Consider the following 23,337-nt stretch of genomic DNA (forward strand, 5'->3'; position numbering starts at 1 on the left):
CTCCTCAACTAGTTTTATCTAAACTACCTTTGGGCCTTCCCTCTTGCCTTCACACTCACATGCAAGTACCCATCAAATCCTGCCAACATGTCCTCAGTAACTTTTCGCAAATCCACTATTTCTACTTATTTGTAGTTTATACTTCATCTAGCTTAAAAACAGACTTTGATTAGCTTTTGAGACACAAATACAAGATAATTAAAATTAATAAAAAGATCAAGAAGAAAGGGGAGAAGGCAATCATACTCAAATCTTATTCATTATCACAGTGGTAATTCAATCTTAGGCCCTGATCACAGGAGTTCTAGAAAGTTACAGCAGCCACTAGGGTTGTCTGCCTAAGACCTTTCCTGTTTAAAACTATGGCATCCAGACAGAGTCAATTTTCTTAAGGATCATTTCCATCCTCCTCTTACTGACCTCATTTGGTACCCCCACATCGGTGAGGACTTAAAACTAGAGTCAAAGCATAGGCCTCTTGAGCTCACATCCTCCTGTGGCCACCCCTGCCTCTGGGCTTGGCCCTGAATTCAGCTCCCACCGTGGACTTACCCAGCCACCATTGAGAAGTACCTAACCTACCACATGTGTCTACAGACGACATGAACTAGAGATTCTTAAAACACACAGGATTACAAAGGAAGTCAATTATATAGAAATACAAAATATCAAAACATTTTTAGGAATCTATGATATAGGTAAAATATTTATTAACACATTAAATAAGGCAGGGGTGGGGGCTATAACTACTTCCACTTTGAGACAATGATGAGCATAAACGCTACTGGGAGAAGTCTGCAGCAACATGAAACTATGGTGGTTTCTGTTAATGGTGAAGTCACTGGTGCATCTAATATTATTGATTTGTTGCTGACATTAACAAGCACAGGAAGTGCTACATTTAGTGTGGGGTGCTGAAAATAAAGATGTATTTATTTTCCCATCCAAATTCACACAGAACCACCAAATTCTACAACCCCCTGTTTCAGCCTATTAGTTTAACTCCCAGCACACAGGCAGAGCAAGTGACCTCGTCCCTCCTATAAAAGACTCACCTAACTGGCAAACAGAGAAGCCAGGACCCAGCACAGGCCTCCTGATTCCTGATCCAAAGTTCTGTCTATTTCACTGTTACATTGCCAACTCTGCTGGGAAACTGGTCATACTATGTTACTTCTTTTCCCTGTTTTCTTCTTCACATGACCAGTATTGGCCTGCCTTCCAGAAGGGTTCATACACAGAACATGCCTGATGGGAAGTCTAGGGCCCAGCCTATGCTGACCTACCTGACACTGTATCACTGTTGTAGGATAAGGCATAGCGCTCATCAAAAACAAACAACTTCCCTTTGTAGAAACCATCGGGAAACTCCTCCAGGTACTTGTGGATGCCCCCTTTGAGCTGGAACACTTCCTGGCACACGCCCTGTATGAGGAAAAACAGGAGGAAATCTGAGGAGAGACAAGCAAAGACTGGTAAGAAGCTGCAGAGACGAGCAGCAGGTGATGACGGCAGTCAGGGCCTTCACTAGATCCTGGGGAGCCCAGCTATTTTTGCTCACCCCTAAATATAGAAAGACACCTGTTGGAACATGTAATGGGAATTTGTTCTTCTCAGGATCAAGCATACAGATTAGGAAAAGGGAGAGGTTAACTAAGCTTTCCATTCTGTACTTGAGGAGCCTCTAAGACCGTGAAATGCTCTCCCACATCTTGAGATGTAAGAACTTCAGGTTTTGTACCTACAAAATCTGTGTTGGAACCATTCAAGGGAAAAAGAAATCCCTGGCGGGCCAGGGGTGGGAGGAAGACTGAAGGTGCGGGTGGAAAGCTCAGCCCATGCTATTAGTGGAACCTTCCTTACCCCTACACCTGCATCACCCCCAAGGGTGCTAACTCACCTTGGCCTTGAGGTAGGCTGAACCCCGCTCACACCGGATGCCCCCAGTGCAGTACATCAGCACCTTCTTCCCTTGGAAAAGTTCCAGATTTTTGTCAATGTAGCTAGGGAAGTAACTGAATTTCCTGATGTCTGGGGCTAAGCAGCCCTGGAATCGTCCCTACGATATAGGAAAAGCAGAAGGAAAATGATCAGAAAAACATACCTGGTAAGAAGAAAAGGTGTGTTGAACGCCGTCAGAGATAAGGGAGCACTGACCAGTTGCTATTCTCATCCTACACTCTGACCTTTCAACTTCAAGATCTGGAACTCAGAAACAAGACTAGTGGGCTATGGGTCATCTTTCCCAGAGTCCTCAGTGGAACTGGACAAGCTGCCCAAAGCCAGCTTTACAGGGTCCTTGACACATGTCAAAGGTAGGCACATGAGAGCCAAGAAGTACATTATGTGCCAAGATGTCTTTCATTCTTCTTTTCTTAGACTTTCTCAGCAGATCCTGAGTTCAAAGGCTTGGGTTTTCTCTGAAGCTGCTAGTACTGGGGGGAGATCTGGGTGACTCGGCCACAAGTGGGCACACACGGCTTCACTTGGCAAACATGCCATGATGTGGGAAGGGGGAGACCTACCATTTCACGGACCTCGCTTCTGGTCTTTACTTACTATTTTGCTTTCATAGAAGTTTCTGCAGTCCAGTAAGATAGTATCACTTTGTTCTTCATTTGCCTGAGACAAAAATTTTTCTACTTCTTTATGAAATTCACCTGGGGATAAATGGATTCCTAAAACCAAACCAAAAATTTACTTAAGACAAAAAATCCAATCACAGCTAGCCCTGCCTAATGACTTAGATGTTGCTCTGTTTTCTTCCACCCAAACCATTATTCATAATTGCAATTGTGTCTGAAAATAACTCTGATGACCATGATGAAATTATTCAGTGATTCCAGATATCCTCACTTTCCTTCTTAGAAAGATAAGCACTGTGGAGACCTGGAGGTTTAGAAATGATTGTCAAAGAATTTTCCATTCTCATACTTGGTCTAACACAGTGATAAAGGCCAGACAGTTAAAATGCCATGTGGGTTTGCTGGTCTTACATGGCCAGTGTTCCATTTTCATTGTACAGGGAGGGGACTGGGCATGTATGTGCTTGACAATAGGCTTTGACTGTAACAAAGGCAAGCCCAAGTTCAAGGCTAAGAACCTTGACAGGCAGCTGAGAATATAAATTTATGGAATAAAGTTGGACTGTTCTTTAAAAATACAAAAGGGTAAGAAGAACGTGTCTAAGTCTGTGTCCATGAGTGAAAGAGAAAGGGTAGGAGGGGCTACAGCAGGAGGGACACATGAGAGAACAGAGCAGGAGGGAGAGGAGGGAAAAGCTAAAGCAGGCAGGAGAGAAAGGAAAGGAACAAAGTAAGTCAAATCCAAGGAGACTAAAAGGAGAGCACCTCAGTCTGGTGCCTTCTAGACTCTCCAGAATAGAAATATTCCTGTATCTTTGGAGGTCCAGACATTCCAATCGATTGTGAAGAACTTCTGGTGAATTTGGCAATGAGCAGTAACCCCCGCTCAAGGACAGGGGCTCTGGGGATGGCAGTCACCAACCACTCTTGGTAGAATGATGGCACCAAAGGAGCCTCATTCTGCTCAGAGGGGAACCTCAACAACCACCTGAAGCTGCTAAGTACCCAGGTGGGGCTAGAGGCCCGAGCATGGCCAAGGACTCTAGGTTCTTACCTGCCCAACCCAGAATTATAAGGCGAATGTAATGAGACCAGAATTTATTCATTCTTACCACCTAATTACACGGTTACCAAAACAGGAGGGTGCAAAGGGAGGCTCAAAACTGGGATGAGAAGCTTGGAAATCTGCTAAGACTTCTACTGACAGGGTGCCATGGGGAACCCAACCTGCTCCCCACTGCTGCTCTCCTGGCCCTGCAAAGGCCAACTGGACAAGGGACTCAGAGAGACATATTTACAAGAGCTGCCTTCACACCACGTGGCTTAAATCCAAGCAGCCCAGCATGGCATGGAGCCCACTGTCCCAAGCAATGGCCTGTAGCACCAAGAAGGAGCTCTTCAGTCATCTTGCTGAGTTTGGGACACTGTGCAGACACAGCCCTTTTGGGCCCTTCCCTCCTCATGCACGTGTCTCTTTTCCTGGATATTTGTATCCTACTCCCATTTCCTTCTGGCTTAATCCCTAGCATTCTTTTAAATCCCTACATATGGGGAAGTGAGCAGAGACAGCCAGACGTTTGTGCTTCCTGATGAAAGAGGACAATATTACCTGTCAGGCAGTCTTGGGGAAGGAGGGAAGGGAAGAAAGAAAAAAGGAAGTTAAATCTGAATCTAACCAAGTCTCTGGATCTGAGGTGTCTAACTAGCCACCAGCCACATGGGGATGTAAGGCTCTTGAAATGTGGCCAGAGATGTGCTAGAATAAGAGTGACACCAACCCAGGATTTCAAGTACTTAGTAAGCAAAAAAAGGTAAATGATCTCAACAGTAATTTTTACTGTTGATTACATGTGAAAGTATTTTGCCTACATTGCATTGAAGCATATTATTAAAATGAATTTCACTTGTTTCCTTTTACTTTTAAAATGTGACTACTAAAAAACATAAAATTACATATGTGCCTCACAATTACATTTCTATTAGGACTGCTCTAAAGCTAACTACCACTCTGCAGGAAACACAGAGGAGATGCAGGCAGCTTTAGCCAGACTGTGGGAATCTCTATAGACAAAATGACCTAGTTTCTTCAAAAAATAAACAAAGGAGGGGGAAAAAAAGGGAGGCAAGTATATAGGTTAAAAGAGACTTAAAGAGACACAGGGATCCATCACAATGAGTGGACCTTACTTGAATCCCAATAAAAACAACTAAACAAGTTATGAATCCCCATGGGTACGATTTCTTCACACATGCTGACACACAATTCTGGAGAACAGCAAGCTCCTCCTTTGCTGGTTTAGCCAATTTTAAGCACGGGCTAGATATTTGATAATATTAAGGAACTATTATTATGATGTTTTATTTAAATGTAATAATGGCTTTACAGTTTTTTTTTTAAACATTTCTCTTTTAGAGGTCTCTACTAAAATATTTATGAATGTAATGACTTGACACTGGATTCCCTTCAAAATGATCCAGGATGGGGGAAGGGGACAGGCTATAGAAGAAAGTTGACGATGAATGAGTAATTGCTGAAGCTATATGACAGGTACATGAGTTCGCTGTATTCTTTTCTGTACTTTTTTTTAGCATTTGAAATTTTCATAGTGAAAAGCAAAACAAAAACAAAAAACCCACCACACAAATGTCTTTCCACCATCTATGGTAATCACAAGGAAAAAGAGGAAGAGAACATTCTAGCATACTTGCAAACAAAGTGCTCTGGATTTGAAAGCCACTTGTTTCCTGTAGCAAAAAGCCTATGCGTTATTCAGTTGATGAACTATTTACAAGTAATAATTACATTCCTCCCAGGTTGCTATCTTTGGAACAAGAAAACAACTTCTTGCCAAATCCTCAAGAAGAAAAAGCATTCTAAGGGGTGAGTCTTCAATTACCATAGCACCAAAGAGAAGACCAGTTTAAACACTGAATAACTCACAGGCTAGCTATTACAGAGCTATTTTTTTTATAGGTATAATTAACATACAGTGTTATATTAGCTTCAGATGTGTAACGATTAAACAGTACTCGGTACTTATCATGACAAGTATACTCTTAACCCCCTTCATCTACTTCACCCACCTTCCCTCTGGAAACTACCAGCTCTTCTCTACACCTAAGAATCTGGTTTTTTGTCTCTTTTTTCTTTGTTTCTTAAATTCCATACCCCAAAGCTACTTTAAAGAGGTGATTGTTGATCAGAGTGTCTGACCTCCACATTTGTTTCTATATCAAGTTTTGTCCCTCTGCAGAAAAGCAAAATTTTTCTTCTAAAAGCAAGCATACCAGGCTTCTTGTAGGAGATCTTATTGGGACTGATCCCCATGGGCACAATTTCTTCAAATACACCAACTCGCAATTCTGGAAAACAGCAAGCCCCTCCTTTGCTGGTCTAGCCAATGAGAAGCAAAACAGAACAGTCTTACTCTCCCATCTCCAGATATAAGACAAGTGCCAAATATAACAATTGTATCTATTGTATAATAATATGATAGCTCAAGTCTTAAGAAACCTCAAAGTAAGAATTAATGTTTTAATAGGGAAAGGGAGCCAGGGCCTAAAATGTTTCAAATAATTCAGCACTAATAAATATTTATTGCATACATTCCACATACAGAAATGTTAAATTTAAAAAGTGTTTCTACAGCTATAAGCATTTAACTATAAAACTGAAACAACACTGAGTAATTTCATTATGTGAGATTACATCCTAGCTTTTGCTCTGGAGCAATGAGCTTTCTCTCCCGGCCACCACCAGCACTAACCCTAGGTAAGGCATTCCCCACCTATATCACCTACCAAGCCTACCAAGCACAAGGTGACTCAAAGGAGCTCAGCTGAGACGCAGCAGCTTTATCCCCCATGTGGCATGAAGTGCTGGTCTTGTAATTTCAAGTTTACTAAAAACATAGTGATGCCCTGAAATAGCCAGGTGGCTCCTCCAGTGAGCAAATATCATCTAAGTTTAGAGTTAGATTGTGCAAACTGTCCTGTCCTTATTCTACAAGAAGGGAGACTGAGATCCAAGAGGGCACTAACTTGCCCGAGACCACATGGTGGCTTCGTAAAGAACTAGATGTGGATGCTCCTTTGACCACACGGCCTCGCAGCCTATGAGGGGAAAGGTGTTTATCTGGCACTGCTTCCTTCGTACACTCTCCTCTTCAGTGCCTAGAGCACGAAGAGGCAGTGAGGCAGAAGGCAATGACTCTAAATCCATTTTTTTTTTCAATTTCTCTTACCTTAAAATCATCCTTACACATATAATCCTTAAACAATGGGCAGGAAAGCATGACTTCCACATAGAGTCTGGTGGCGAGTTTGCTTCCACCAACTGTCCCATTGATTCCTTCTGTAGCAATTCGAACCTGGGACACAAGACAGTGAGAGAAGGGGAATGCAGTCTGTTCTTAGCTTAGTTTAAATCATCCCGAGCCAGAACTGGCTTGTGTGTGTCCATGAGGTTAACAAAAATAGCAGAGACACAATAAAAGTGTTACCACATGAAGATACTTGTAGCTTTCTAAAATGGCACTGCCCACAATTCAGACAAGGTACTTAATAGTTGTGCACTGGATGAGAGAATGTTCTGGAAAGCCCCATTTGCTGTCCAGTGACCAAAGAAATAAATTTCAAGCTTAACCTAAATCCAGGTCAGCACATCTAGGATCAAAACTCAGCTTTTCCACTTACTTGCTGTGTGGCCCTGAGAAAATTACTTCTCTGAACCCCAATTTCTTCACCTTGCTAAAACTGAGACAGAAGAGAACCAGTAATGAAGAGGACTGCTGAGGAGATATTATCCAAGTCAGAGCACAGCTGAGAGCAAGGAATGCATGAGTACACCTCTGCACAGCGTTTTGGGGGAAGCACACACCCCAAACCCACACACTAGAATGCCAGTTCCATAAGGGTCTGTGTCTGTTGTTCACTGCTGCATCAGTGCTTAGAACAGTGCCTGCCAAGTAGATATCTGATTCATATTTGTTGAACAAATTAATGTATATCCATTTTGGAAGCTTTTTGGCTTCTCAAACACATAGTTTCTTTGAAATGCTTCAGTGGTTGGGGCACTTTAGAACCTGGGTTAAGTTCTTCCCTTAAGAGACAATGCTTAGGGAGGCCTGCAAAGTTAGTTGTCCTGGTACTATAAAACCCTGTGGATGAGTTTAAAGCTGGATCCTCTTTAGAAGGAGCTGAGCTCTCTAGAGCAAAGTGCTAGAGACAAAGCACGACGCTCAAGTATCATGGTACTCTATGGAGAGAGAGGTCCTCTATTATTATTAATACCATTGATACAACAATGATACCTACCAGTGCATTAGAACTTGAAAAATGTAAAAGCTGTCCTTTTTCAGGGCCCAGAGAAGACATCATTTTATTTGTTGCCTCACTTCACTCTTTAGGGCCTGGATATAAATGGGATTCATTTCATAAGCTAGTGCCAACTCACTAGTAGTGGCTAGCCAGAGTTTCATGATGAGGATTCTGGATCACATCCGGGCTCCTTGGGAAAATACTGCAATCTGATAAAGCCTGTCTGGGCATGAGAGAGGAAAGCAGAAGGAATATGGCATCCCTGCTATATGGACTACTCTCCCACCAACCAACTAATACTTTTTCAAGGGCCTACACAGAAAAATAGAGGTGAACCAATGTGTCAGGAAGTCTACTCTAAAACTGTCTTTGACTGTGGCAGATAAAGTACATACTTCTATGGAGCTGTCTTTAGAGTAGGCTAGTAGATTCTTTCCTATGTTGTTTTAATCTCAAAACCCAAATAAAGAACCAGCACACCTAATCCCTGTTTAGCTGGGGCAGAGCAATCTCTAAACTCAAACACTACTAGCCTTTCAGTCCCTAAGATTGTTCAAGACAAAGCTTCAGAGTAGCTCCCTGGTGAGGAAGGCCTTATACCTCAGGGATGGAAAGCAATAGTTAGCATTTATTGAGCACCTACTATGATATATGAGCTTTATATTATAATCCTGAAAGGTAGGTATCATAATCTCCATTCGACAGAAAAGGAAACAAAAGCTCAGAGAAATCAAGTATCTTGCCCAAGGGCACAGAGCTGGTAGGTAGGAGATCTGGGATTCAAAGCCAGATACTGCTCCTTCCAAATCATGTAATTTTCCCTACTGAAGCCTCCAATATATCCCCTCAGATTTCTTGAGGCAAAAAGAAACATATAGCTATAGGAATCAGAAACTTCTTTCTAGAATTTTCAAGTTCTCTTCTCTCTCCACCTAAATGCCAATTCTGCCAAATCTCCCACCCCAGAAAATTACCTCAGTAAACTGGGCATGTATCACTGAAGCCAAAGGCTTTAGACTAAGATTTAGGCAGGTGCTGCCACCTTGTGGGTGGACACCCTCATTGCAGGTTCACCTCAGGCTAGGCTAACAAGGAAAATAATCTGTCCCCCAAACAAGGAAAGAGACTGATTTCATATTTTGTACATTTGGGTTCACTGTGAAAACACCCATCTTTCAGGGTGTTCTCTAAATAGAGATGACAATAAATGTAAGTCATTCCAGGGGCACGTGTGTGGTTCAGTCAGTTAAGTGTCAGAGTCTTGATTTTGGCTCAGGTCTTGATCTCAGGGCTATGAGTTGGAGCCCCATGTCAGGCTATTTTACAAAGGTATTCATTCCATAAATACTTACTACTTTTTTTTTTTTTTTTAACTATGCGCCAGGAATTGTGTTAGGAGTTCGTGATCTAGCTGCTAACAAATAATAAATAAATAAATAAATAAATAAATAAATAAATAAATAAATAAATAAAAGAGCTCTTGCCCTCTTAGAGCTTACAAACTAGGGGAGGTGACAGGTATTAAGATAAAAGTTACAAAATGAAAAGAACTATGAAAAATAACCACAAGATGCTTTGGGAGAATGTACCAGAAAAAGTGAACTTAAGACTGAAGGTCAAGAAAGGTCTCTTTGAGGAAGTGTCATTGAAACTGAGAACTGAAGATTGAGTAGAAATTTTACAGGAGAAATTGAGTGGGTGTGGGAGCATTCCTTGAAGAGAGTTTGCCTGGAAAAAGATACAAAGATACATAAAACAAAAACAAAAACCTTTGTGGGCTCCAAAAAACGGAAAGAGCATGTCGCTGGAGTATGGTGAGTGAAGAACATTAGATAGACAGAAAAGGTAGGAAGGGGCCAAATCATGCAGGAACCTACGGATATGTTAAGGATTTGGGTTTTGCTCTAAATGCAATGATAGCCACTGAGAGATTCTGGGCAGCAGTGTTCAATTTACTTTTTAAAATGACTCTGGCTGCAGAGTGGAGAACAGATTAAATGGCATGCAAGGACAGGAGAATAAGACGGTTTGAAAGCTACTGATGTGGACGAGAGACTAATGTCAGGTGGTGGAAGGGGTCTGAGAGTGGATGGAGGTAAGGAATACTGTAGAAGCAGAAAGGGCAGGATGTGATAATTTACTGAATGAGGTAAAGGAAGCTTTTGGCATCATCTCTTAGGAAGCAGGGGTGTGGAAAACCATTGATCAAAGGACTGCCTGGGGAGTCAAAACACCTATGGAAAAGAATAGGCTTAAGATAGTACAGTGCCATACCCCAAAGGGATCTCAGAACAAACCTAGTTCATTTCCTATTAAGTTTATAAAAGTATGTTATTTATCTCTCTGTTTTTACATATATATATTTATATGCAGATATGTATATATGTATTTATAAATCTGTGTGTGTGTGTGTGTGTGTGTGTGTGTGATCATCAAGAATGTTTTAGAAAAGTGGCACGTGGGTGGCTCAGTCAGTTAAGTATCCAACTCTTGATTTCCACTCAGGTCATTATCTCAGGGTTGTGAGATGGAGCCCCTCTCTCTCCCTCTCCCCCTTCCCTGACCCCACCCCTTTTTTTTTTTTTTTTAACAGAGAGAGAGAGAGAGAGAGATCACCAACAGGCAGAGAGGCTGTCAAAGAGAGAGAGAAGAGGAAGCAGGCTCCCTGCCGAGCAGAGAGCCTGATGCGGGGCTTGATACCAGGACCCTGAGATCATGACCTGAGCCGAAGGCAGAGGCTTAACCCACTGAGCCACCCAGGTGCCCCCCCCCTTTTTTTTTTATAAAAAGAGAGCGAACCTTTTTTAGAGAAAGAGAGCACAAAGTGGGGAGGGGCAGAGGAGAAAGAGAATCTTAAGCAGGTTCCACACTCGGCACAGAGCCCACTGCTGGGCTCAATCAGTCTCACAACCCTGAGATTATGACTTGAGCCAAAATCAAGAGTCGGACACAAATGAAACACCCAAGTGCCCCACCTCTTTAAAAAAAAAAAAAAAATCTTTTAGGAAAATAACAAAAGCCATCCACAATCTTATCATGCAGACATAATCATGATTAACATTTTTCTATCTACTACCTTCCATCTTTATACACAAACACTTGTGGTTTTGTTACAAATGAAATATATTCAGTCCTTTATTCAAAACTCCCCAAATATTTATTGCCTGCTATGCGCCAAGCCCTGTTCTAGCACTAAGAATACATCAATTAATTAAGATAAAGTTCCTGTCCTTACCAAGCTTTTATTAGGGAGACAGATTGTAACAAATTAAACAAATATTGTACTTTCAGATGGTAACAAATTCTTTGATACTCTCTGAGCAGAAGGAGGTGATAAGATTTAGAGAGAGGACTCCTTTGGATCAGAGTTCTGAGGAGATCACATGTACACAGGCAGAGATCTGAAGTGAGGAAATGAGCCAAGCAAAGATCTAGGGGGAAAGCACTCTAGAGAGAAGAAATAGCAAATGTCAATACCACAAACTGGTAAGAGACCTTGGCGTGTGTTTAGGAAATAATTTATTAGAGGGACTTAGAAATCAACAAAATCAAGGGTGCCTAGGCAGCTCAGTCTGTTAAGCATTCGAATCTTGGTTTCAGCTCAGGTCATGACCTCAGGGTTATGAGGCTGAGCCCACGTCAGGCTCCGTGCTCAGTGCAGAGTGCACTTGAGATTTGTCTCCCTCTCTGTTTGCTCCTCCCTTCACTTACACTCTCTCAATAAATAAATAAAGTCTTAAGGAAAATCAATAAAATCGATTTTAGGCACTTGAATACAGACTATAGGAATTTTCTACCAAGAACAGCTTATCTAGCAGGCAAGATCACAAGGTTTTACACTTTAGTTTTTAAACAATATACAATGGCTAGACAACTGATAAGAAACAGTGCAGAATTAGCCCAACTGTATCTGTTATAATTTCTTCACAACTCCACACACAATTTTAGGGTTTAATAGAAGCAGGAGTGAGTAGTCTTTGTGCAAAGCCGAAAATACTCACTATTTTGCTCTGTAAGAAAGTCTGCTGACTCTTAGTCCATGAAATACTGTCATAAAAGGCCATGCTAACAACGGCTTGGCAGTCTACTGAAAACCCTCGCAGCATTTTGCGGACTTCTGAGAACCTAACAGTAAATCCTTTTTGTCTCCAGCACAGCCTCTGCAATCCAAACTGGAGACAAGAAGAGTCCCGTGAAGGATGGGACGTGGGAGGTGTTACCTTGCCTGTGAGGGACAGGAGCTGACACAGAGCTGTCTGCCAGGCACACACCCAGTGGGGGTCCTCCAGGTCACGGTAGCAGTAATAAAGCAGCACCTCTCCTCCATCACTGCCCTGGCCGCTAGAAGAAGAAAACCACAGGGGGAAAGCACTTGAGTCACTGGCATAAAGAAGCCACAATTCACAAAGTATCCCCAGGCAGTGTCAGAGGGAAGGCCAAGATGGAACCTAACTGTTCTTAAATAAGAAGCAGCTCCTGTCAGTATTTGCTCTGCAGAAGACATTATCTGCACCCAACTTTGTAAAAAGTGAGTTTACTCTGATTTGTTCATTTCATCAGCATACAAGAAGGTTTTATTTCCATTATTTCACATAATCCTCTTAACCGTGAGGATTTTTATTATCTCCACTTTACAGGTGAGTAAACCAAGGCCAATTCCTCCCAGTCACAAGTAGAGTGACTGTCAAGACTTGGACAACAGTCAGTAGACTGTTGATTCTGACACTAGAATCCATACTCTTTCTGCGGCACTGTACTGTCTTAACTAACTAGTTATGGGACCTGGGAAGGTCTCTCATCATCTCTGAGACTGATTTCCTCAACTGTAAAACCAGAGAAGTGAAATAAATTTCATTTCCCAAAGTGTACTCTGAAGCTATTCCATGAAATTATACATTGGAGAAACCTTGCTGACAGTATCTTCCTCTCTGAGAATCTCAGTGAAAGCCCCTTATCTACTGAAGGCTCTGAAAAGCCCTGCAAAAGGACATTTTAAGCTAGTCCTTCCTAAACTTACTTGTCGTTAGCACGTCTTTTCAACACCTGTTAGCATCCTTCAGAACTGGTGTTGCATAGAACTTATTTTAGAGACTGCTACGGTAGATGATAATTAAGGCCCCACCCGACTCTGGAATCTGACACTCATCAATATCCTCATCGTATGGCAGGGCTGGCTCACCTCTGAAACCCTGTCTATTTCAGAACCTGTTTTCCTTTCTCTACACTGCTGTAACAAATTAGGATCTGCACCACACAATTTAACTGATACTTAGGTAACCTGCCTCATATCCTCTGCCAGTTATTTTGCATATCCGTTCTTTGTTTCTCCCACTAGGAAGTAAATTCCTTGAGGCAAAAGGCCATCTAGAAACAAAACGGCCATGTCTGTACAGCACTTTATAGTTCAACGGTGCTCTAACCATCCTCATTTTATATAATTTATATAGTAACACTGTGTGGTAAGCGGGGCAGGCATCATTATTATTTTAGAGGTGAGGAAATAAAGGTACCAAGAATTTTAGTGACTAGCTCAATTCTGACTCCAAGTTCAATTCTCTAATTTGCTCCTTTTCTTGATAAACAAGGGGAATATACAAATATATATATATACATATATATATAATTTATATATAATTTAGTGAGTTTTTCAAAGGCAGGAGAAACTGAATACTAATGACAAAAGTATATGAAATTTGGACATTTTCTATTCACCAAATAGTTTAGGAACCGCTTAATATCAGAAATCTGTCCTCTAGAATTCTGTCATATAATTTGGTGAGTTTTTCAAAGGCAGGATCTAAACTTCTAATCCTGTGTCCCAGTGCTAAAAGTCAACATCCTTTCTAAAACATATTCAACTCAGAAAACATTTGGGAAAAAAAACGTTTTTTAAGCTCCAATATTATGAGGGTAGAGAGATCATTCACATTTCTGAGCCTTCTAATTTCTCTTTGAAAATAATATACTGTTCTGTTTGATCACCTGTCCCTAGAGGAGATGAGATGTAGCCTTCCTAGCGTATGCGGCCAGCTGCATGGGTAATATGCTATGGTTCCAGGATATAGAGTATGTGGCTACTGGCCTAGCTTAGGCCTATAGAGAAATTCTGTGCCTCAAAGATCTTACCATTTTCATGGATAGGTAGTGGTGTCTCCTTGTGGCTAGAAAAACTTTTAAAATTAAGCCAAAGTACAGAATGAAATTCTTACCTTATCAGCTCATCAGGGCTAAAGCAGCTTATATCAGGAAGCCAGATAGACACATCAGGATTACAGGAGAAGTCCTCTTGTAGAGGGATCCTATTGTCCTCAGACTTAAGGCCCTTTGAGGTATTCAATGTCACAGCCAGCTGCTGTAACACAGAAGCAGTCTGGTAGCGAATCTCATCAGCATGCTGTGTTGCCACGTGTCTGTGGATGCTGATCTGGTCTCTGAAGAGCTGCTGACAGCATCGCCACCATTTTTCTTTACATTCAAGAGGACATGCTGGAACTTCTTTGGTTTTGACGAAAAGGGCAAATGCCTACAATTACATTTCAAATATGCCACTGTTAACCTTAGGTTAAAGCTGGCAGGAATCGCAGTGAATCCCTTATATTATCTTTCCACAGGGGTTTTTAATTTTATGTCCTATTTTTCTATAGAAGAACCTCCTGAGATTAACAGTTTTCTTTAAACTATACTTCAATCTAAAATTTGTTAGGGACTATTCTTTTTTTTTTTTTTTAAGATTTTATTTATTTGACAGAGAAACAGCGAGAACAGGAACACAAGCAGTGGGAGTGGGAGAGGGAGAAGCAGGCTTCCCGCTAAGCAGGGAGCCCCATGCAGCACTCAATCCCAGGACTCTGATCACAACCTGAGCCAAAGGCAGATGCTTAATGACTAAGCTACCCAGGTGCCCCATTAGGGGCTATTCTTAAGGAAAGGGCTTGAGTTTCAAGTGAGTATCAGTAAAACCTAACAAACAACATTATCAGTCATTTCTAAAAAGGAAATGGTCAAGGAAAATATGGAGTATACTTATTATGGAATATTGAGCAGCTAGTTTTAAATTATGTAGGAAAATGTTTATGACATAATGTTAAATGAAAAATAATGGATCAAATTTGCTTATACAACATAATCTCAACCACATTAAAAAGTACACTGAAAAAGACTGGAAAGAAATATACCAAGATGTTTGACCTGTATTTTTGGAAAATAATTTTATTGTTTTTATAAAAATGATTTATATTCACTGTTTAAAAAAATTAAACAGAAAACTATGTATGGGGGCACCTGGGTGGCTCAGTGGGTTAAAGTCTCTGCCTTTGGCTCAGGTCATGATCCCAGCGTCCTGGGATCTAGGTCTGCACTGGGCTCTCTGCTCAGCAGGGAACTTGCTTCCCCCTCTCTCTCTGCCTGCCTCTGCCTACTTATGATCTCTGTCAAATAAATAAATAAAACCTTAAAAAAAAAAAGAAAACTATGGATGTACCATAATTCTTAACCAATTTCTAATGAATGGCCATTTTTTTGTTTCCTATATTTGCAATTATAAGCAATGTTGAATGAGCATTCTATGCATCCATCTTCCTATACCTCTTTAACTATCTACTTTAAATAAACATCTAGAGTAAAGCTTTTGGGGTAAAGAAACATGAAGCTTCAAATTGTGATAAATAGTGACTTCCAGAAAAACCAACCAATTTATATGCTCACCAACAAGGAGATATTTTATCCACAGCACCAAGTTTTATCAGCATTCAATTCTTTATTGTCAATATTTTTAGTGTTGACCTGAATACGAGGCAAAAGAGATACATTGTTTTTACGTGCATGTCTTTGATTTGTAAGGCTGAATATTTTTCCATATCAATTTCTTCTTCTTGTCTAACCTGCTTGTTCCTATCTGTTGCCTGCTTTTCTGCTGCGGCATTTATTTTCTTCCTGATTTGTAAGTTTTCTTAAGTGACTTTTTTTTTGATCAGGGTTATCACAAATTTGTTTCCCAGTTTGTCATGTTTTTCAACTTTGTGGTATTTCTGATGTACAAATAGAGGTTGAATGGAATCTATGATCACCAGCCTCTCAACAACTGTTCCCTTCTGGTCCAATGGGGATATATAATATTTATATATACATGTGTGTATATGTGTGTTTCTTAACTTTTTTAATGCATATGGAGACTACCAAAAATAGGCACTCTAAACATTGGTCATTGACATGAAGTACCACTGTGGGACCATCCTAGCTGCTCACAACTGTATCTGGACTGTCTAAGAACTGTCTAAGACTGAAGCAGCAGGAAATTACACTGGAGAGCATTTTTTTTAGGATTTATGAGAGTAAACCCTTCAAAATAGGAGAAAAAAAAAAAGGAGATAGTATGTACATCAATATAAGTGCTTCTTTATAGTAAACTTGGGATTTTCAAATCTTATCTGGTCTTTTAAGGCCTCGTGAACAAGGCATTGAGGGCCCAGCAACGTTTAGGGTCCATGTGGAGTCTGTTCAAGAAGAGACAGGCCAGAGCCAGGATGGTAGCTCAGAGGCCCACAAGGGGAAAGCAGGCCCTGGTAGGGAGGCAGCTTGGCAGGGTGAGTACACTTTACATACAGAAGAAAAAGCAAATAAGGAAATACACTAGAACTAATAGGAACTCAGTTTCTCACCAAATCACATCAAATAGGGAAGTTATAAATATGGGGAAGGGAGAGTTAGGAAAAACTCTTATGAGGCTGGGATAGAACTGGTTCATATTTAGAGAGTAGTAAATATAGAAGTGTATGTATATATGTATAGAAGTTTATGTATAGCACATGTAGACATTTGTGTATTTATCTATATAGTTTCCTAGCTCCATACATCAGAGGTCCTGGGAGAGGCAACATTTAGTAGCAAAGAGTTTGCTGAGCCTCCAGGTTTTGGTTTTGACAGTCCTCTGCTAGAAGGAACCAGAGCTCCTTGAAGAAATGTTTGATTCCAGGGACGGGTCAGGAAAAATTCAAGATGAGCCTGGAATACTTTATTCAGTCAGAAAGTGAGGAAGTGCTCAAAGAATGATGGGAGCAAGTCGAAAGGACACAGATACTAGCTTAAAAGAGCTCTCAGCCAAATCTGAGATAATCTGAGCATCAAAATCAATAGTAACATAATGGCCTATATCCTGAGTCCACACGGATACAAATAAATTGGGAGAAGAGAAAGTTTTTCCTTAGAGCAGAATGCCAAACACTATCTAGAAGGAATCTAGAAGAACAAATCTAGAAGGAATGAAGCAATTAGAAAATCACCCTTCGGCAACCTTCATAGTAACAATCAACTAAGCAAACAAACATCAAAGAATCTAAAACTGACAGATGAAAGTTGGATGAGGAATAAGATAATTACACAGTCTCAAACCATTTCCCCCCAGAATACTGAGCAATTAAAAGGGGGAAAAATATTTTTATAGCAGAAAAATCTGACAGGCACTCCCTTAACCAAGTAACCAAAGTTAACATCATCAATTTGAGACAAACTGCCACTGTGAACCCCCTGATACCTGATAGATTGTAGCCAGATGAACAGAGCATCTCTTGTGGAACAGTCTTATTAAAAAAAAAAAAAAAAAAAAAAACCACTAATCTCAATGTAACGGTAAGGAAACATGAGTGAAAATCAAAGGGATAGTCTACAAAATAACTCATGCAATCTTCAAATATATCATGGTCATAATTTCAGGGTAGAAAAAATGAGAGAGTGCTCCAGACTGAGGAGGATATAAGATATGGCAACTCAATGTAACATGTTGACCCTAGAGTAGATCTATAAAAGCCATTTGGGACACCTGATGAAACATGAATGGAGCTTGTGTGCAAGGGGATATGAGGATCCTCTATACAATTCTGGCAACTGTTCTCCAAGTCTGAAATTATTGCAGGATGATATTTGAAAAAACCTTTCTGTACCCTTTGGGTTTCATTTTCAAGGACATCTGTGTGAGACTGAGAGCAGAGGGGCAACAGAGGAGAAGTTAAAAGTAATGAAGACATCTATTCTTCACTGACGTGAAGTCAAAAAAACTAACTGCAGAAGGACAGCAGACTGGAGGTTAGAAAACTGAGTCTCAATTGCATGTCCTCCGCCAAGTCCTGTTCCTTCCTTGGAGGAGGAGGTTTGAGATAATGATCTCTGAAAAAAGGATAAATGACATAGAAAAGCAGCATATCAATGGACCTCCCATTATAATCCAATCCCACTGTCCTCAGTAAGCTTGCACAACCATTCTGGGTTGTTCATCTTTCTCCTCACCAAGAGAACCCAGCCAGCTAGATCAGATCAGGAGCCTTACATGGCAACTATCCTACTGCATATCTGTTCTCCTAATGACAAGATCTCCCAGGTTCCTGTGATTCTAACCCTAGGTGGGAAAAAAAAATCCAGCCCATCTGTCTAGGATCTATCCTCAAGTACTCAACCATAACTGTTACAGAGCCATACCTTGCCCATGATTCTTCTTTGCCTGGCACTGACTTAAGATCACTGGATCATGACCCTGACTGGAACTTACTTTGAACATGGCAGCAGCCTCCTTCTCCCTGGAGGAAAACCTTGATGACTGATGAGCTACTAATAGATGTATCTGAGTTAACCTTCATACACGATCCTGAAACAAGAGCCATATAGCCATTTTACCTTTTTCTTGGCATACGGGTATTTCTTCTTTGTACTGACATCTAACTCTGCTTTGAGACTGCTACTGGGATTGATAAGCCTTGTGTCTTTTAAATCTAGGTCGGAAAATCTTAAAACACAGGCCTCCAGGTCATCTCCTTGGTCTGGTGAAGTGAAAGAAGGCATCTGGTTTGATTGCAGTCGTAGGGCAGGTTCCTTTCAATTCACTTTCTCCTAGGAAGCAAGGGAGAAACAACAATGTCAGTCTTTGATTCTACCTGAAGTAAACTTGAATCAATCAGTCAGGCAAATGAGCATGGGCCCAGCAGCCCAAGCCATCCATCCATTCACTCATTCATTCAGCAAATAATTGTTTAGCACCTACTTTATGCCAAGCACTGTTCTAGACAATGGGAATATAGCAGTGAAAGAAACAGAAAAATTCTCTGCTTTCTTGGGGTTTATAGTCCAGTGGGGAGAGAAAGAAAATAAACAAATGAATATATCGATTAAATTTAAAAAGTCAGATAGGAAAAAGGGCCCACAAAGACAAAAAGCAGGGTAGGGAGTCAGGAGTGATGGAGGGACTCTTAAAAACAGAATGTAGGTAAAATCTTTCTGAGGCAGTAGCATTTGAGCAGGAACCTCAATTAGGGGTTAGCCCTACAAACATTTAAGGTAAATGATACCAGAAAAGCACCAGATAAAACCAAAATCAACCAAGCTATGTGCTAGTACCTTCAGTTATAAATACTTTGTTCTTCTTTGCCCTTTAATTTTAGAGCTGTGCAAATTCCATTCCTTAGATGACATAACAACTAAGAAAGCCCCATTTTAATAAACAGAAATATAAAATATAAAAACCTCTAGTATGGCCAAATCTTGTCAAAATGGACATATTACCAACCCCATTCAAACCACCATCATTTTTTAAAAATTTATTTGAGCAGAGAGAGAGCACAAGTGGGGAGGAGGGTCAGAGAGAGAGAGGGAGAAGCAGTCCCCCACCGCCCCACCCTGAGCAGGAGCCCAAGACCAGGACCTGAGCTAAAGGCAGATGTTCCACCCACTGAGCCACCCAGGCATCCCAAGCCACCATCATTTCTTGACTGAATTACTACAATACCCTAACTGCTCTCTTCCTCAGAGAGTTTACTAAAAGTAGTCCAGACTTCTCAACATACTCTGATAAAGTTTAAAGTCCTTCCAAAGCCCCTCCCACCACCACCTCTCTAGTCTCTTCTACTACTGTCCCTTTGATCACTCTTCTGATTGCACTATGTCTGTTCATTCCTGAATGGATCACTAGCACCAAGAAAGCAAGGGTCTTCCTTTGTTCACCTCTTCACCCTTAGCACTGCCTGGCATACAGAAGATGCTAAATGTCAATAAGTACAACATTTGTAGAATGAAATAAACCAGTGATTGGATAGCCAAGACAGGCTTCACTAAGGACTTGATGTTTGAGCGGATACCTAAAGGACAAGGAGCCATCCATGCAGATTTAAGAGCAGAGGCTGAGGAAATAGTATAAATTCCTCAAATGGGAAGGAGCTTGCCTTTTATTTATTTTTTCTTAAAGATTCTATTTACTTATTTGAGAGAAAGAGAGAGCATGAGAGGGAAGAGGTCAGAGGGAGAAAGACTCCCCACTGAGCAGGGTGCCTGATGCGGGACTCGATCCTGGGACTCCAGGATCATGACCTGAGCGGAAGGCAGTTGCTTAACCAGCTGAGCCCCCCAGGCGCCCAGTAGCTTGCCTTTTAGAGAAACAGGAAGAAAGAATGGATGCAGGGCAGTGATGAGAGAGCACAGCCCTGTAGGTCCGGGTATGGAGTTTGCGATGCAAAGTAAGTGGAGTGTTGTAAGCAAAGGCGTAACGTGGTCTGATTCTGGATTTGTCTTGAAAGTAGAGCTGGCAAAACTTACAGATAGACTGTTATGTTAAGAAGTAAAGGAAAAGGAGGACCCAAGAATGACTCCGACCTACACTTTTGGATGAAGCAATCAGGTGGATGGTGCCATTCACTGAAATGGGTATGACTGACAGGAATAGGTTAGGACAGGAGAGTGAAACAAGAGCTCCAGTTCGACGTGTGGAATTTCAGTGACCACGGACCAGGCAGTCAGATAAGCAGGTGTGGTGCTCATCAGAGACGCTAGGGCAGGGGACGTTCACATCCATGTAAACAGGGACCCCATATTGAAAACATTACTAAAGCAACCACCTGTTCCTTCCCAAATAACTGAGAAGGGTGACGGGTAGGACGACCGCCGGAGGAACCCCGTAGCAGGAGGAACTTTCTCCGGCGGCTGTTCAGTGCCTGGAGCCTCAAGCGCGGCGCCGCCCCCTGCCCGGCCCCACCCCGCGCGCCGGGCCGGGCCGGGCCAATCGTTCCGCCCGGCTTTCCCGACGAGGCAAAGGCCCGGAAGTGGGAGTAAGAGGAGCACGCACCCGCCAGTCCCCGTCCTTTCTTAGATCTCTCTTCATCGAGCCGTGTCCGTCTAGCAATATTCACTGCTCCCCGTCCCAAGACCTTCCACCTGTCCCCGACCTGGAGTTCACGGAGGAAGAAACCCTGGAGACGTCACCTCGCCCCGGAAGTCTTCGGGGGTGGGGTGGGGAGGGAGGTTGTTGGCGAAAGGGCCGCCGGGAAATACCGCGAGCCCCGGGGAGGGTCTGAAGTTGAGGCGGGGACTCCAGTGTGCGCGGTGGACCAGCAGCCGTCAGGTTTGGCTCGCGGCCGGCGGCCTCCGGCTGGCTGAAGAGGCGGTGCTTTCCGCGTGTTCCCGGAAGGACTTAGAGCGAAAGGCGGGAGAAGGAAGCAGCCGAAAGGCGGAGGAAGCCTGAGGGGGTGGTTGCGTGCGGACCGGACGCTCTGGGCCTGCTGAGCTTCCAGACGCCGGCTCTCGGGCACCCGAGCCAGCCGAACCCAGCCGAACCCAGCCGGCCGCCTCTCCTGCTTGCGCTGCTGCACCCGTCGGGAGCGAGTGCGCCTGCGCGCCTGCCACCGCGCGCGCCTGGTCGCTGTCCTCTCACCGGCCGGCGGCCCGACAGTTCCTGCCCCGCTCCCCTCCCGGCCTCGCTCAGCTCGGCAGCGCCCCGGCGTGCGGCATGTCCCGGCGGCGGCACAGCGACGAGAACGACGGTGAGTGCCCTCGGCCCGACCGCCGAGGCCGCGCCCACGCGGGGGCCGAGGTCTCGGGGACTCAAGGAAAGGGATGGGAAGCCCCCCCCCCCAACACACACACCCCGGCAGCGTTTGGGGGACCAGGCAGGCAGAGCGGGAATGTGGCCGAGCGACTTCTAAAAAGCCTCCCGCTGTCCCCCTCCCCAACTCCTTTAGTGGCTGGCCTCGTGGACCTCTTGGTCTCTAAGGACTCCTCAGGATCTGGTCTTTAGTACCGCCGAGTAGGGAAGCACACTTGGGTCTGTGCGGCCACCTCTTAGGCCACAGTGACAGGTACTCAATAGCCCCGGTGTCTCGTTTTGACCCTCAGACTGCACCTGAAGAAGGGCTCCCAGAAGGGAAGAAACAAAGCGGTGAGTGGGAGATCTGATGAACCGCAATCTGAGAGCTCTGCTGTCCCCCCTCATCCGTTGGTTTGCCTTCTTTCGTGCTGCAAGGAGAGAAGTCTGTTACTCACACTCACCCACATCTGTTTACCAATAAACAGATGCACATTGTTACGGTAGATTTCGAACTGGCTGCAAGTGTATTTCCCTCATGAAGAGAAAAGTGCCGGAAAACTAACTGGAGACCACTTAGGGATTGAGATCAGGGGTTCTCTACTCCATTTGGGTGGTTTGCGCTCCAGGGGATCATGATGTTGCCACCATAAAAACCAAGGATAATTTTGCTAAAAACAGGAAAGGATGGGGCGCCTGGGTGGCTCAGTGGGTTAAAACCTCTGCCTTCAGCTCAGGTCATGATCTCAGGGTCTTGGGATCGAGCCCCACGTCGTCTGGCTCTCTGCTCAGCAGGGAGCCTGCTTCCCCCTCTTTCTCTGCCTACTTGTGATCTCTCTCTCTCTGTCAAATAAATAAACAAAATCTTAAAAAAAAAAAAAACAGGTAAAAGATGCTTACATTACAGAAATGCGTCAAAAACATACGTTCACCAAACAAGGAAGAAACTGAGTAATTCTGTTATTATATTCTAGCTTATTGTTCTTTAAAAGGGATGTGGTGTGGTGGTTAAGGGGCCAGACTTTGGAATCCGAGGGTTTAAGTTCAAAGCTAGACTCTACCATTACTTCATGATCTTTCCCAGACTCTCTCACCTCTGTAAGGCGTAGTCTGTAATGAAGAAATTTAAAGTAGAAGTCTATAATGTAGTGATACATACCTCTTCTCAGTTTTATGAGGGTGGAGTTAATACATGTAACAAATATCTCATGATGATATTTACTTATCATCTGTTAATGCTTAAGAATTGACAAACATTGGCAGATGTCAATGATATAAGAAAAAATATGGAAGAAAATGTTTTATTTAATTAATTTTCTTCACTAACATTTTCTTATCCTTGAGTTTTGGGACATTTGGGAGTAGGAACAGAATCACATGTCTTTGGTTTTAATAATGAAACATTGGATCTCTGCTAGGGAATGGCTTGAGAGAATATTCTAAGTTCATCTTTATCTGATACCTAAGGATCCAGAGTTTTAGTACAGTAAACATGGAGACATAGCTAGCAGTGCCCAGACACTGGTGAAAGCAAGTCCAGGGTTCTCTTCACTACCGAAGTATTCTATGTTGCGTGCTTAGATACTTTTTTTTTCTAAACAC

At 42.6% G+C, this 23,337-nt stretch overlaps 2 protein-coding genes across 3 annotated transcripts in view; one reads left to right on the forward strand and one right to left on the reverse strand.

The window, feature by feature from the left end:
• TSTD2 (thiosulfate sulfurtransferase like domain containing 2) overlaps positions 1-21,352 on the reverse strand; it is a 31,035-nt gene extending 9,683 nt beyond the window's left edge. Inside the window, exons 1-9 of one of the 2 annotated variants that reach the window (XR_014301744.1) lie at positions 21,001-21,130; positions 18,567-18,779; positions 14,114-14,427; positions 12,125-12,245; positions 6,830-6,955; positions 5,874-5,979; positions 2,560-2,678; positions 1,901-2,059; positions 1,287-1,425 (exon numbers count right to left, since the gene is read on the reverse strand). Coding sequence is in view for 1 of the 2 variants with exons in the window: in XM_082694945.1 (XP_082551071.1) it covers positions 1,287-1,425; positions 1,901-2,059; positions 2,560-2,678; positions 5,874-5,979; positions 6,830-6,955; positions 12,125-12,245; positions 14,114-14,427; positions 18,567-18,731 (1,249 nt within the window). In the remaining variant the exon portion in view is untranslated. Of the gene's footprint in view, positions 1-1,286; positions 1,426-1,900; positions 2,060-2,559; positions 2,679-5,873; positions 5,980-6,829; positions 6,956-12,124; positions 12,246-14,113; positions 14,428-18,566; positions 18,780-21,000 lie in introns of both variants that reach the window. The other variant, XM_082694945.1, reaches the window with a different exon arrangement.
• Positions 20,940-23,337, forward strand: part of NCBP1 (nuclear cap binding protein subunit 1) — a 39,794-nt gene continuing 37,396 nt past the window's right edge. Inside the window, exon 1 of the mRNA XM_082694935.1 lies at positions 20,940-21,694. Within this exon, the coding sequence (XP_082551061.1) occupies positions 21,661-21,694 (34 nt within the window). The 5' untranslated portion in view covers positions 20,940-21,660. The remainder of the gene's footprint in view (positions 21,695-23,337) is intronic.

This window comes from Mustela nivalis (genome assembly GCF_964662115.1).
Source record: "Mustela nivalis genome assembly, chromosome: 13".
Classification (NCBI taxonomy): domain Eukaryota; kingdom Metazoa; phylum Chordata; class Mammalia; order Carnivora; family Mustelidae; genus Mustela; species Mustela nivalis.